The following is a 16483-nucleotide window of genomic DNA, read 5'->3' on the forward strand; positions in this document are numbered from 1 at the left end:
AATTCCATTAATGAATTCTATAAATTTGATCCAGTAATTCTGAAAACGACATCTAAGAATTCTGAGAATGCTAACCAGAAATTTTGGGAATGTCATCCGAAAATCCTGGAGACTTTATCTCGGTATTCAGAGAATTTTATTCGTGGCTTCTAAAAATTCCTGCTAGTTACCATGGTAATGACATCCAGGAATTCTCATAACTTGATCCAAGAATTCTGAGAATTTGGTCCGAGAATTCTGAGAATTCCATTAAAGAATTCTGGAGATTAGACCAAGAATTTAATCCGAGAATTGAGAGAATTCCATTAACGAATTCTGGAAATTTGAATCGTACAATCAAAACCGACATCTTAGAATTCTTGGAATGTCAGCCGGACATTTTGGGAATGTCTTTAAAAAATACTGGGGACTTTATTTGGGAATTCATATAATTTTATTCATGGATTCTGGAAACTCCGTCGAAGAATTCTGAAAATTCCTGCGATTTATCATGGTTATGACATCCAGAAATTCTGACAATTTTATCCGAAAATTCAGAGAATTTCATCAAAGAATTTCGAGAATTTGATCTGGGAATTATGAGAATTTCATTAAAGAATTGTGGAAATTTTACCCAGTAATTCTAAAAACAACATCTAAGAATGCTGGGAATGCCAGCCGGAAATTTGGGAATTTCATCCGAAAATTCTGGGGATTCAGAGAATTTAATTCGTGGATTCTGAAAATTCCTGCTAGTTATAATGGTTATGACATCCCGAAATTCTAAGAATTTCATCCAAGAATTCCATTGAAGAATTATGGAAATTTGAATGGTGCAATTAAAAACGACATCTTAGAATTCTTGGAATGTCAGCCGGAAATTTTGGGAATGTCTTCCAAAAATACTGGGGACTTTATTTGGGAATTCAGATAATTTTTATTCATGGATCCTGGAAACTCCGTCCAAGAATTCTGAAAATTCCTGTGAGTTAGCATGGTTATGACATCAAGAAATTCTAACAATTTTATCCTGAAGTTCAGAGAATTTCATCAAAGAATTCTGAGAATTTTATTTGGGAATTCTGAGAAATTCATTAAATAATTCCGGAAATTTGATCGACTAATTCTGAGAATTTGGTCTTGGAATTCTGGCCATTCCATTAAAGAATTCTGAACATTTGATCCAGTAATTCTGAAAACAACATTTTAGAATTCTGGAAATACCAGCCGGAAATTTTGGGAATGTCATCTGAAATTTCTGGGGATTTTATCTGGGAATTCAAAGCATTTTATTGGTGGATTGTGTAAATTCCTGCGGACTATCATGTTCATGACATCCAGAAATACTGATAATTCAACACTTGAATTCTGAGAATTCCATTAAAGAAATCTGGAAATTTGATTCAGCAATTATGAGAATTTTATCCGGGAATTCTGATAATATCATTGAAGAATTCTGGAAATTTAATCTATTTATTATGAGAACGACATCGAAGAATTCTGGAAATTTCAGCCATCCGAAAATTCCGGGGACTTAATCTAGGAATTCAGAGAATTTTATTCGTGGATTCTGGAAACTCCGTCCGAAAATTCCTGCGAGTTACCATGGTTATGACATCCACAAGTTCTGAGAATTGTATACAGGGATTCTGAGAATTCCATTAAAGAATTCTTGAAATGTAATCTAGTAATTCTGAAAATGTTATCCGGAAATTCTGAGAATTCTGTTAAGTAATTATAGAAATTTGACCCACAAATTTAGCTCTTAGCTGGGATTTGAAAGAATTTTATTCGTGAATTCTGAAAATTCCTGCTAGTTATCATTGTTATGACATCCAGAAATTCTGAGAGTTTATCTGGGAATTCTTGGAATTCCATTACAGAAACCATCCAGTAATTCTGAAAATTTTATCCGGGAATTCTGAGAATTGCGTTAAATAATTCTGAAAATTTGACCGAGTAATTATGAGAACGACATCTAAGAATTCTGGAAATTCCAGCCAGAAATTTTGGGAATGTCATCCGAAAACTCTGAGGACTTAATCTGGGAATTCAGAGAATTTTGTTCGTGGATTCAGGAAACTCCGTCTGAGAATTCTGAAAATTCCTGCGAGTTATCGTGGATATGAAATCCAGGAGTTCTGAAAATTTTATCCGGAAATTCGGAAAATTCCATTAATGAATTCTGGAAATTTTATCCAGTTATTCTGAGAATTTTATCCGGAAATTCTGAGATTTCCATTAAAGAATTCTGGAGATTTGATGCAGTAATTCTTAGATTTTAATTCGGGAATTCTGAGGTTTTTATCTAGGAATTCAGAGAATTTTATTCGTGGATTCTGGAAACTCCGTCCGAAAATTCCTGCGAGTTACCATGGTTATGACATCCACAAGTTCTGAGAATTGTATACAGGGATTCTGAGAATTCCATTAGAGAATTCTTGAAACTTAATCCAGTAATTCTGAAAAATGTATCCGGGAATTCTGAGAATTCTATTGAATAATTCTGTAAATTTGACCCTGTAATTATGAGAACGACATCTTAGAATTCTAGGAATGCCATCCGGAAATTTTTGAAATGTCATCCGAAAATTCAGGGAACTTTAGCTGGAATTTCAGAGAATTTTATTCGTTGATTCTGAAAATTCCTGCTAGTTATCGTGGTTATGACATCCAGAAATTCTGATTATCTGATAATTTATCCGGGAATTCTTCTAATTCCATTACAGAAACCTGGAGAATTGATCCAGTAATTCTGAGAATTGCGTTAAATAATTCTGAAAATTTGACCGAGTAATTATGAGAACGACATCTAAGAATTCTGGAAATTCCAGCCAGAAATTTTGAAAATGTCATCCGAAAACTCTGAGGACTTAATCTGGGAATTCTGAAAATTCCTGCGAGTTATCATGGATATGAAATCCAGGAGTTCTGAAAATTTTATCCGGGAATTCTGAGAGTTCCATTAAAGAATTCTGGAAATTTTATCCGGAAATTCTGAGTTTTTTATTAAAGAATTCTGGAAATTTTATGCAGTAATTCTTAGATTTTAATCCGGGAATTCAGAGAATTTCATAAAAGAATTTTGGGTAGGGGAAATGTTGGCTTCGGCAATACCTTAACCTATTATCATAGACAAACAGACATAACACATTGAATATTTCTCAATGTAAAACATCGTCGCTAAAACATTACTGCCATCTGTTGAGTACACTGTGGTGGGAAGTTCGCTGATTAGATGGCGGTAGTGTGTAAACATCAAACGCAAGGAAATTGACTATGTGCGCCACAGGTGGTGGTACTACCACCTACGATACTTTTAAATTGATCGTTAAATGCTTATTCGATGAACAACTTTCGAGTGTTATGTCTGTTTGTCTGTGCTATTATCGTCAGGGGGGTAACAAAGTCCTATAGCACTCAAATTTGGCCAATAGTTGCTCTGAAACACAATGTATCATGCCAAAATTGACCTTATTGAGGTTAAGGTATTGCCGAAGCCAACTTTTCCCATTAATTCTGAGAATTTTATTTGGGAAATCTGAGATTTCCATTAATGATCTCTGGAAATTTGATCCAGTAATTCTGAGATTTTGAAACGGGAATTCTGAGGTTTTTATCCAGGAATTCAGAGAATTTTATTCGTTGATTCTGGAAACTCCGTCCGAGTCTGCAAGTTATCATAGTTATGAAATCCAGATATTCTGGGAATTTTATCCGAGAGTTCTATGAATTCCATTAAAGAATTCTGGAAATTTGATCCAACATTCGGTAGACCCCTGACATTGAAATTTTGGGAATGTCAGCCGGAAATTTTGAGAATGTCATCCGAAAATTCTGGAGATTTTAACTGGGAATTCAGATAATTTTATTCGTGGATTCTGGAAACTCCGCCCGGGAATTCTGAAAATTGCTTCCGGCAATGGCAGCAAGGAATCTTGTTTGAACCTCTCCGGTTGCCGGTGCTGTCCTCTTTACCAAATCACTCCATCGCAATGGCATTGCCTTTTCGTCATAATTGGTTATACAAAGCGTAGGTCTATCTGTGATGTGCTCTGTTCGCATACGTTTCAAGCCAAATAAAATGTAAAACAAACGTGTTGCGTGTTGATCTCTAACGAGATGGAGGCCAAATGGATACATCGAATCTACAATCCTGCCATTGAATCGATCACCTATCCTGGAGTTCTGAGAATATTATCCGAAAAAAATATCCGGGAATTACATCCGGAAATTCTGGGTACACTTCCCGGGCATTTTGAGAATTTCGTTAGAAAATTCATCCAGCTTTCCAAAATACTAAGGAATGCATGAAACGCGTTCAATGATCTCACAATATGATTTATGTTTATAAATATCCAATCAACTTTGCATGACCGCACAATCCGCGATAACTTCATCTGAACAAACAAAATGAGACTCGGTCGCAGACGCTTTCAATTTGATATTTAAAGTTTGTCACCATGCAGTCATGCGGTCCCAATCCCCCCCCCCCTCCGCCCACCCACTGCATGCAACCGCAAGGAACGTCGATAAAGAGACTGCAAGCAAATACAATCAAGAAACACTCGATATCTGTACTCACATTCTTTGCGCGTTCAGCAAGTCTTGAAACGACGAACTCTGGTTCCGCTGCAGTGGAGCCCTCCGTCCCAGCTGTTGTAGTTGTTGTTGTTGTTGTTGTTGCTGTTGCTGCTGCTGCTGCAAGCTCTGATAGCTGATCCGCGGAGGAAGGCTTGCAAATTCACTGCCGTCGTTGAGCAAAAAATTACTATTGACACCGAAGCGGTAGGGATTCTGCTGTTGAATGACACCACCAATCACGCTGCCGCCACTTAGGTCCAGCGGTAGTGTCTGTTGCTGCTGATGATGCAGCTGAGTTGGCGAAAACAGTCCGATATTCGATGGCGATGACGAGTTTGGCGCGTCAAGGTAGCTCTGTTGAGAATGGAAATTATTTTTATTTGAGCCGATGGTGACAGTTGTGAGGTGTGGCACGGCGTGGGCGGAGCGGATCATACTCACCAAATTGGGCGGAAGCGACAGTGGTTCGCCTCCCTTCAGAGTGGGACTGTCCAGCTGATCCGGCGAGTCCTGGCTGGTGGCGTTCTCCAAACCCCGGATGGCATTGGCCAGCCAAACGTCCAAGTGTTTCGACGGGTTGAACGAGGGCGGTTGTTGTTGCTGCTGCTGCTGTTTGCTGGATGATTTTTTCTCTGTTGTGCCGCCAAGGAATCAAATAACAAAAACAAACAGAAAACAAAATCCATTATTCAGCGAGGGTGGCGTGTTTAAAAACGGATCGACTGGGAGAGGGGGGCGGGGGGATAGAAGTTACGTGCTCTGGTGCTCTGTAGATTAGTGGTGGTGTGGTAGTGAACCTCTTTAACACTAAAACGCGCAAATATGTATTTTCACCTACGATACGTACAGTTGTTTTTTTTTTTTATTCGCACAAGGACGCCTGACTTCGATGTTGAGTTTTTGTTATTTCGCTGATTTTTAAAACGCCGCGGGCATGCTTTTCGCTCTGATTCTTCATTGTTGTTGAGTGCGATAGCTTTGCCAATGCCATAACCTGAACTTGTCCGTTGGCGGTTCGCAGGCAAGCGATCGGTGGATGCCAGAGGAAAATGCTCGGATAACCTGACTGGCTGGATACCTACCTTATGCATAGCATTTACATACACACAAATGGCATTGTTTGCATTCTGATAAACCATTTCGTCAACTCTTTCCCTCCATATGATCCATGAAATTTTTATGCGTGGGTTATGGTGGCGTATGCGGACCGAACGACTACTCTGCAGAATCATAAAACTTTATATCTCACACACTCGACACTCCTAAATTGGGGTGGACACTCAAAGCAGAGAGACATTTTTCCGATTTGGTGACAAATTTCTTTTGGCATTTAAATGTTTCAAACAAACTTGATGAAGATCTATGAAGCAAGTGCGTAAGCTGTGTCTACCGGTCGGTTATTTATGGAACCATTGAGTGGGTGCGTGCATACAGCAGGTTTCAATTTTTTCAAGCACGAAATACACTCTAGGAAAAATGCCGTTTTTTGTAAATGTCCGTACTAAGATTATTTCACAGCTTTCTAAGAAGTTTTACCGAAATCTCAACAGCACCGTACGGTAAACGGATCGGCGATTTTTCGCAAATTTCCACAGATAACCACAAGAAAAATCACCGAACTGTTTACCGAACGATCAGCTGTTGAGATTTCGGTAAAACTTTACAGAAATCTGTGAAATATTCTTAGCGTGTAACCTAAATGACGTAGGGTACATGTCCCTAACCTCGGTCTAATATGATGCTTTCATTTACATATTATGCCATATCCTATTTAATAATTGAGCTTCAACAGATATTTCAATGCCAACATACAAGCTTAAATATCCTTATTATTTGGATGTTACCAAGGTAACAATTTGATGCTTAACAAGTGTTGTTTAATCGTTTTTAATTCAGCCTTAGTATGAATAATTGTTGTACATAGACCACTTTAACCTTTGTTCAGCTTTTAAACATCTAAATCTAGTGAATTTAATCAGCCGAAAGCTTAACAGTTATATAAATTATAATCTTTTTAAGGCATTAAATAACAGTCTTTTCCAACCCTTGTTCAGCCTTATAGTTCTATTTAAAAATAATAATGGAAAACCGCTTCATATCTTAAATATTTTTACGGGACTGCAACAAACAAGGTGCTGAATAATTGTAATTGCATATTTATATTGTTATTATAAGTCTAAACATTACCTTTGCATTTCGGAATTCGAACCGGCAGTCGCTGATTCATAGGCATTCCTCTCATTTTCAAGTGTAGTTAATACAATGTGGACCCAAGTGCGCGATTTATTTCGATGGTCATGGGGAAGCTATTTTAGTGCCATAATTGAGTTGTATTTTTGGAATGCTGTCTGAAAATTCAGTGCAATATAGCAGTCAAAACACGGAAATACAAATGTTTATTCTCCCGACGTCGTCGCATCCCACTTCCACCTGGAGTTATTCCTAAAAACTCCTATACCTTGTCTCTACTGCTGCCGCTGCTTGGGATTAGAAAGGTAGGCAGTGAATTCAGAAAAACTAAAATGCTGGAAATACAACGAGTGAAACTGACTACATTTAACAAATCAGGCTATCAAAGTATTTGTAGTGCATTGCTGATTTGTGGAGCTAAAATAAGGCTTGTTCAATCTTTAGATCAGTTCCCTTATTGAGGTTGAATTAGGGGAATACAATTAGCTTCATGCACTACTAATCAACTATACATTCAGCCTGCCTAATCAGCTTTGTACACCTTAAATCAACCAATAACCAGCTTCTGTTCTTACTGTTCAGCTTGAATTGTTACTTGGGTGATTAGGCACGATGGAAAATTGTAAAACTCACCATTTTAACATGAAAACTCTTCAGGTACGTGGATGAATGTCGGTCTACTGTACTCAAAATGGATCTATAAATGGATGCAACTTTGGTCTATCGAAGATGACCCTCCTACAAATGTCCGACATCTGAAATCGCGCTTCTTTTTCATTCCTTATCATTCATACGTAACCACATTGTTGACGTCATCTAAACTTCTCGCGTAAGAACTGATGAGGAAGAAAGAGCCAGTGTTTTTTTTCCGGTTGATCCAGATAACATAAACCACGATGCTTTTAGAATCATCATAAAAGCCAAATCGGGATTTTCACGTCCGGTTGTATTGGTGCGATATGTGAGAGCGTGTTAGAGAAAATCCGAGGAAAATACATAAAAAATCGCTGTCAAGCTCATTTTGACAGATCTAATTTCATACATTTTTTAGGTTAGCCAGAGGAAAATAATAAACAACTTTACACGGCGATATACCCGCTAGTGTGCGTTCGTTAAACATCACTAATCTCTATAGATCATCTAACGCCCACACATATCATGAACTGTCAAGTCAATTCTAGATCAACATGTGAAATGGACCTATGTTCCAAATGTAAACAATGGCTTTAAACGTCGATTTCTCGCGGATTGAGACTCTTTCAGGCAAACCAAAAGCAGCATCTGGCAGAGTTAGTTTGCTCGATCAAAGGGTGTAGTTAATTCGCGTGGACGTGTTGTGATTCATGAGCAATCGTGTAAAGTCATTATTTACATTCGGGTCCTAGGACCTTACAACATGTTGCTCTAGAAGTAATAGCACCGAAGGGCCTAAATCGGAATTTTAATGCACGGCCGATGAGATCGACTGAAAATTGAGTGGTCTTCCACTCATAATCTCAAACATGTAGGTCAAAAAATAAATCCATTAGATTTTAACAAAACTTTCATGAGATCTCATAATTGGGAATCGCACCACCAAATCACATGAACCTTACAGGGGTTACTCAAAATAACTAGGATAGGCAAATTTTTGGTCAACTTTGGAGTATTGTAACTTCGTCAAATATGATCCGATTTTAAATCTTCCAAGAGCATTTGACTGAAAAAACTAATATTGTTCTACGGTGTAGCAACGAAAATAATCCTGGTCACCGGATACCGGAGATATTCCGCGTTTCCGGAGGGCTTGTCTAACTTGCTAAATTTTTGGTGAAATTTTATATATGATGCTGGTTAAATATAAATATTTTTAGTAAATACAACGAAAGAAGAACCATTTCTAAAGCGAATCACATACCAATAACTAAACTCGGCCTATAATCAACGGAGATATGGCCATTTCCCTGGAATCGGTTCTGGTGGAGGGTTCTGAATGCGGGCAGATCATTTAATCACTCAAAACATGCCGTGCGACAGCTCTTTCTGTATGGTTTCTCGTCATTAGACTTTCGATAAACTTTAAATGCATCATTGGTCACATTGGCTACTCTCGGAACATCCAGTATGCCCCCGGGGGAACCTCGAGCAGGGGACAATTGCATTTTTACACCAAAACATGCCATGCGACAGCTCTTTTTTCATGGATTTCATGAATATGCTTTCTATAGAATTTAAGTGGATCATTGACCACATTGACTTTTCCGCAGTCACTGGAATGCCCTGGGGGGAACCTGTTGTAGGATGCAATCACATTTTTAGACAAAACAATTGCATTGGGGAGCTCATTCAGGAACCAGCAGATGCCCCAGTATAACATGTAAGAGGAAAATTGTATTTTCACTTCACAATGCCGTTCGGCAGCTCGAACTATCTGAAGTCTTGAAATGGACCATTGACTACTAGCAGTGGATAGGGATATTAGGTCTTTAAACTCTGGTTGTAGACCAATAAAAGTATCTCTCTTGTTTTAATGTAAGGTGTAGCAAGAGCACAACAACAACTCTTTAATGAACAAAATGAATGTCGACGTCAGCTCTAGCACTTTTGTGCTAGCTAGTGACCATCAGTTAGTGCCATTTCCTGCATTTCAAATAAACAATAGTGACAGTGCGAATAAACCATTCTTATTATAAATATACCACGCTTTTAATAAATAAATAATATAATAAACCACGCTTTTTATCTGGGTTATAATAAACCACGCTTTTTATCTGGGTTCCAAAGCTATTTCCTATTTGCAAAGCTATGTATTATTAATGAATTATTATTTATAAATTAAGAATGTCATTTAAAATTGTAGGAAAATGTTATAATGGAACCGTCTAAAGGGTGTCCACGATGAAATTGCCACACACAAAATGGATTCGCAAAATTCGAGTTTTCATCCGATTGCCATCAAATTTTCAGGGATTGAGAAATAACTATTAAACTTCATTTTACCATTTTACTCGTATTTTATTTACAGTCCTTACACAACCTGTGAATCAACCGTTTTTTGCATGTAAACCCATACTTTCTTCAGTTCCTCGACTGTCTTCACTACCTTAGGTCGTTTAAGAAGGTGCTGCTTCATAATCGCCCAGTACTTCTCGATGGGGCGGAGCTCCGGAGTGTTGGGAGGGTTGAACATTTTCGGCACGAAATTGACCTTATTGTCCGCATACCACTTCAGCACGTCCTTGGAGTAGTGGCATGAGGCCAAATCCGGCCAGAAGATTGTTGGGACGTTGTGGGCCTTCAGGAGAGGAAGCAGTCGCTTCTGGAGGCACTCTTTTATGTACACCTGTCCGTTCATCGTGTCCTGGGTCACGAAAGGTGCACTCCGCTTCCCGCACGTGCAGATGGCTTGCCAAACCAGGAATTTCTTCGCAAATTTGGACATCTTCTGAGTGCGGACATGCTCCGGAACGCTGAACTTATCCTTGGCCGTGAAAAACAGGTTGCCGGGGATCTGTTTGAAGTCGGCCTTCACATATGTTTCGTCGTCCATGATGCAGCATTCAACTTTCGTCAGCATGTTGAGGTACAACTTCCTGGCACGGGTTTTGGCGGACTTGTTCTGCTTCTCGTCGCGATTAGGGGCCTTTTGTACCTTGAGCGTTCGAAGCCCAGCCTTAGTTTTGGCCTTCTGGACAAAACTTCGGCTTAGGTGCAGCTTCTTAGCCACATCCCTAACGGAGGCGTTCGGATTTCGGTTGAAGGCCCCAACTACGCGGTTGTGATTTTTGGTGTTGTACGGAATACTTTTTCCTTCACTTCTGGGCTTCCGATCGGTGGTCAACCGTTCCTCGAACCGCTTAATAACTCGCGACACCGTGGAATTCGCGATTCCCAACGTTTTAGCGATGGAACGATGCGAGAGATCCTTGTTCTCGTGATGAATGCGCAAGATTTTATCACGCACGAGCTCTTCTTTCGACTCCATTTCCGCGAGTTTTAATCACAGGACTTTAAAACTTGCAGGATGTAAATAATGCACTATGAACTAAATCCACCCAAATTTTCATTAAATTCCAGGCCTGGTAGTGGGTATGTGATGTAATAGTAGTGACTATAGTGACTAAAATTACGAAAATAGTGACCAAACAGTGACTTTAAACAAAAATAAAGTGACCAATAATGACATTTATTGATCGGAAAGATATGGTTCCAATCATCCGTTATTCCGGTATTCTTCATACTTTTTAAAAATAAAAAATAAATGATTTAAGGATCACATAAGTTTGTTGTCGAAACATAAGTATGAATTGAATAAGCAAGAGCACGTTCCAATTTTAACCTCCATTTCCTCACTCTGCAGATCACGAATTTGTTACACTAGTTTACAAAACAACATAAAAAGTGTGAACTTTAGTGGTTGACCAACGTTTCTAATGTAAAATCCTACGCTGAATTCAATGCCGTGGTCAGAAAAAATTAAAGTAGAGCCATTTTTGAGATATACAAAAATTTTGATTTTTTGAATTTTGAACAAAAGTACGATTACTAAAATGTCAATATCTTTGGAACTAGTGCACCAATTTTAAATCTTTTTTTATGAAAGTGAAGCTAAATAAATTTTCTATCGTTCACTAGAATATTATGTCTTAATTAAAAATTTAATTTTAAAGTCATTTAAAAATTTACAGCATTTTTTTTTTATTTTTCCTGCGAATTTTCCATAAAAATCTTGTTTTAATCAACATTTTTAATGGGATAAAAAGATTCAAAAAATCATTCCATAATTTATTCTTAAAGTCCATTAAAAACTGGAGAAAATGAGCCTTTAATGGATGAAATCGGTTGGACACTGTCGAAGTTATGAAATTTTTTGTAAAATCATGGAAATTGAATGTTCCAAGATTGGCCGTTGTCCCGCTCCTAGGTTCATGCACCACTTCCAGTAAGCCTTTCTGCGGACGTGTACGCATACGGTGCATTTCACTAACACTACCAGCTGTCACGCAAAATTAAATGGGATATTTTCAACAATATAATTTACGCTAGTGTTTGTGAGACCGCTCGGCGAGAACCTAACGCAACCAACTCAATTTGACAGCTTTCTTTCTTTAACATTGCTTAACGATGTATACGACAAAACGTGAATTCAAGTGTAAAAATGATCCTCAAAAGTTTTGTTACGCGTGTGGCAACTATATATTTACAAAATCGGTCAATTTCACTGCTTCGTTGCAAACTGCATACAGGCTTTATTTAAAATTGATCCTGGAGACTTTGACGAACCGTGGATTCCAAAAGTATTATGTAGTTCGTGCAAAACGTGCTTGGCTAGGTGGATGTCAGGCGCAAAGTAAATTGATTTTTTGAATAACTTTCATATAAACAATTTATGTACAGCATGGTAGTGCTTTGTTCTTTCCTGATCGACATTATCTTACCACAGACAAACAGACGTAACTCTTTGAAAAACTTGTTCTTGAAAACATAGTATCTCAAAACATATGACCTCAGTAACGACATCTATCTGGCTTCTCGCGGAAAACAAGCTTGCTCGCTAACTCGTAAACAATATTGCATAAAATTTCTATAGAATATATAGAAACGTCAAAGTGATCCGATGCCAGCGCTGCGGCGAGTAGTTCGCGGAACTGATAATATTCAAATCAACCGTTAAATGCATGAACGAAGATACACAATGAAGAGTTACGTCTGTTTGTCTGTGATCTTATTTCATCTATTTTTGATAAGTGTTAATGCCTTACTTACTAGCTCACTTATTTGTTATCTGTCAGTCGCTATTTGTCCTTTGACATGCCCACCATATGGCGTCGACCGTTTTGTCATGCAACGGATTGTTATTTCTGCTTGACAAAAGTTAAGCAACAAGGACGTCACAAAACAGTTGAGTATCCACAAGTGGCTTCTATGACAAAACCTGTTCCACATTCAAGTTCGGTCCCGTATCCTGTTTATCTAAAGCGGAAACGAGCGCCCTCTGTTGAATCGACCGTTACAAAAAGTGAGGAGGAATTCAAGGAGGAATGCGAGGAAGACTTCGAGGTGGAATTGGAAAGAAACCCAAAACTGTTTACACAATCCGAATTTAATGATTTGGTGCGAGATCTCGACTTATCGAAGGAGAAATCCGAATTGCTGGCATCACGCTTGAAAGAACACAACATGCTGAGCAAGGAGGTCAAAATTTCTTGTAACAGGAATCGTCACAAGAAATTTGACAAATATTATTCTACAAAGGACAAGGCATGTTTTTGCCATGACGTAAACGGCTTGTTTGAAGAGTTTGGTGAGCCATATGATCCAGCTGAATGGCGTTTATTCATCGATAGCAGCAAGTTGAGCTTGAAAGCCGTTATACTGCATCAAGGGAATGAGAAACCTTCTATTCCATTAGCTCATGCCGTTAATATGAAGGAAACGTATGAATCAATGGCTCTATTGCTCAATTTGATAAATTACAATCAACACAATTGGAAAATTTGTTCCGATTTTAAAGTGGTTGCCATGTTGACTGGATTGCAACAGGGATACACAAAATATATGTGTTTTTTGTGTAAATGGGACAGTCGAGCTCGTAAGGAACACTACGTCCGAAAAGATTGGCCAAAACGGGATAATTTCACAATTGGTAAAGACAACGTTAAAAATGATCCTATTGTGGTAAAAGAACGCATAATACTTCCACCACTACATATAAAACTTGGGCTATTCAAAAATTTCGTCAAAGCGTTGCAAAAAGAAGGGCCGGCATTCCAGTACTTGAAATCAGTATTTCCAAATTTATCTGACGCAAAGATAAAGGAAGGTGTATTTGTTGGCCCACAGATCAAAAAACTGCTCAATGATTCCGCATTCAATACAGTTTTGACACCAGATGAGGAAGAAGCGTGGAAATCGTTCCAGCGTGTTGTCACAACCTTTTTAGGAAATTTCAGAAGCCGTCGATGAATTGCTCAAAAATTATGAGAAAATAGGTATAAATCAAAAATATTGTGTTTGTTACGTATAATTAATTTCAAATCCTTTTATTTCACTGAACACAGGTGTGAATATGTCTTTGAAGATACATTTCCTACATTCTCACATGGATTTTTTCCCGGAAAATCTTGGTGACGAGAGTGATGAGCACGGCGAACGTTATCACCAACAAATGAAGATGATGGAACGTTGTTACCAAGGGTTTTGGGATGAAGCAATGATGGGTGACTATTGTTGGTTTCTGATTCGAGAAACAAGTTCAAAACATCGAAGACAAAGTCATTCGATTCTCAATCATTTTTAATAAAACCTAAATAAATTTCTTTTGTATCAACTCGGTTTTAAATCCTGATATGCCTTAATCAAATTGATATGTAGAGAAAAGAATCTCCCATGAAAACTTTACACGCGATTTGGATGCTTACAACGACACCTAGAAAAGAAACTCTAAAGCTGTTGTATTTCAGCAACATTTTTAAGTGTTTCACAAAAATGCTCATAACTTCGACAATTTTCAACCGATTTCATCCATTAAAGGCTCATTTTCTCCGGTTTTGAATGGACTTTAAGAATAAATTATGGAATGATTTTTTTTAATCTTTTTATCCCATTAAAAATGTTGATTAAAACAAGATTTTTATGGAAAATTTGCAGGAAAAATAAAAAAAAAATGCTGTAAATTTTTAAATGACTTCAAAATTAAATTTTTAATTAAGACATAATATTCTAGTGAACAATAGAAAATTTATTTAGCTTCACTTTCATAAAAAAAAAGATTTAAAATTGGTGCACTAGTTCCAAAGATATTGACATTTTAGTAATCATACTTTTGTCAAAAATTCAAAAAATCAAAATTTTTGTATATCTCAAAAATGGCTCTACTTTGCTTTTTTCTGACCACGGCATTGAATTCAGCGTAGGATTTTGCATTGGAAATGATCATCACCTTACCGAGTTCAAAAATGCTGTAAACTAGTGTTATTAGATCGTGAAATCGGCACAGAGAAAAATATTCAAAGTGCCGATTTTAGACAGAAATTTTTGAAGATATAGGATATATATGAAGCGATGCATTTAGCAACATGAATAACTGCAGTCTAGAATTAAATGTACTTAGATCTAAGTTAGCCATGATTATATTAATAAAAGATCCTTCTCTTCTTTGAAGTCACTATAACGAACTGGTCGTCTTTTTACTCTGCTCCATTCCTCCTCCAAGAATCATAAAGTCAGGGAGAACTTTTCTAGATCACAGTTTAAGAAAAAATCTCATTATTATGGCTTGAGGAAAATTTTCCCAGATGGAATGATCACGGACATAAAAACACAATTGAATGCGTCTAGGACTTAAAATCTCGATCGTGAAAAATTAGAGATTTAGGAATACATTTTAGAGTTAAAAAAAAATCTAAGACCTGAACTTACCTTTTTTACCGGAATATTAGTATGGAACAAATACAATACAATTTAATGGGCTTAAAAAGGAGCTCAAAGATCTGTGACATGATTTTTTTTCTCGATGTTTGGACGGATATTAAAGCTACCGAGGGTCAATGATTATTCAAATTTCTGGCCTTTGAACAAATGTTGAGAGCTTGAAAATTTTCCTAGATCATTTTTTGACATTATACATTGAACCAACGAGAAAGGTAATTTTTACCTGAAAATTCAGGTAACCTCTACAAAATAGGACTTCGATGACATGGTAATGAATTCCACTGGATTCACTGGTCCAGTCCACGTGTGATGATGGCAACGGAAGAAAGTGCGCGTTCGTCGTTGTTGGACGAGTTGGAATTCCCAGGCTTCTTCTTGTTTTCAAGCGTTTTATAATTTTTATAAATTAACACCCATTTATAAATTAAAAATAAAATTGCAGAATATGAGTAAATTTCCATTTTTTACGGGGCGCAGTGGTTAGCATCCATACCTCTCACGCCAAAGTCACGAGTTCACCCCCAGACGAAGGACCTAAGAGCGTTAAAATGACTATAAAAAAATCTAGAATGCAATCATTTAATGACTCAAATAAATCGAAATATATATCTAGAGTCTATCACCAATTCACTTTATCATTACTGCAAAATCCAGTAACATCTACTTGCTGATTCCCGTAACTTTTAAGTGATGGCAACTTGAAGATTATCGGAAAGTCCGATAAAATTTTCGTGAAAATCAATTGATTTCTATGTGAATCACTCATATGTAATCTCTCCCCCAAAACACGAAATATTCACCTGAAAAGTATGATGAAAAATATGTCCGTGCCCATTCAGGAGAATTTTACGCAACTTTTTGTTGCAGTGTAGGCTTGGATAACTTTCAAGATCTGAGTGTAAAATAGCCAGAATATTGGGTCTAGAGCTTTTTTAGAAATCTCTGAAAATTTATGATAGGTCTGACAATTTCAAAATAAAAATACATAAAATATTAGATTTCGTGAACAGTACACGTTTCCATATGTTCACAACTCTTCTTGTCAGTCTTTACTCTGAGTTTTTAAAGTCAAATTATTTACATTGGTCGTAAAAAAGTGACTTAAATGACTAAATTTTAAGGAATAGTGACTTTAGTGACTTTTTGATGAAAAAAGTGACTTTTTAGAGACCGACTTGAAAATAGTGACCAAGTCACTAAAAAGTGACCTGCTACCAGCCCTGAAATTCCACCCAACGGTTAAAAAGTTAGAGAAATTTCATAGTGTGGCAATTTCATCGTGGACACCCTTTAATATGATGTTGTACCACCATTTGGT

General features: G+C 37.3%; 1 protein-coding gene across 3 annotated transcripts in view; it reads right to left on the minus strand.

Moving 5' to 3' along the window:
• Window positions 1–16483, minus strand: part of LOC135700141 (GATA zinc finger domain-containing protein 10-like) — a 63138-nt gene that overhangs the window by 21540 nt on the left and 25115 nt on the right. For all 3 annotated transcript variants that reach the window (XM_065220559.1, XM_065220558.1, XM_065220560.1), the window contains exons 3-4: window positions 5005–5195; window positions 4565–4917 (exon numbers count right to left, since the gene is read on the minus strand). In XM_065220559.1, the coding sequence (XP_065076631.1) occupies window positions 4565–4917; window positions 5005–5195 (544 nt within the window). The remainder of the gene's footprint in view (window positions 1–4564; window positions 4918–5004; window positions 5196–16483) is intronic.

This window comes from Ochlerotatus camptorhynchus, unplaced genomic scaffold, assembly GCF_037179485.1.
Source record: "Ochlerotatus camptorhynchus isolate MF236.1 unplaced genomic scaffold, CSIRO-AGI_Acam_v1.1 ptg000129l, whole genome shotgun sequence".
NCBI lineage: Eukaryota > Metazoa > Arthropoda > Insecta > Diptera > Culicidae > Ochlerotatus > Ochlerotatus camptorhynchus.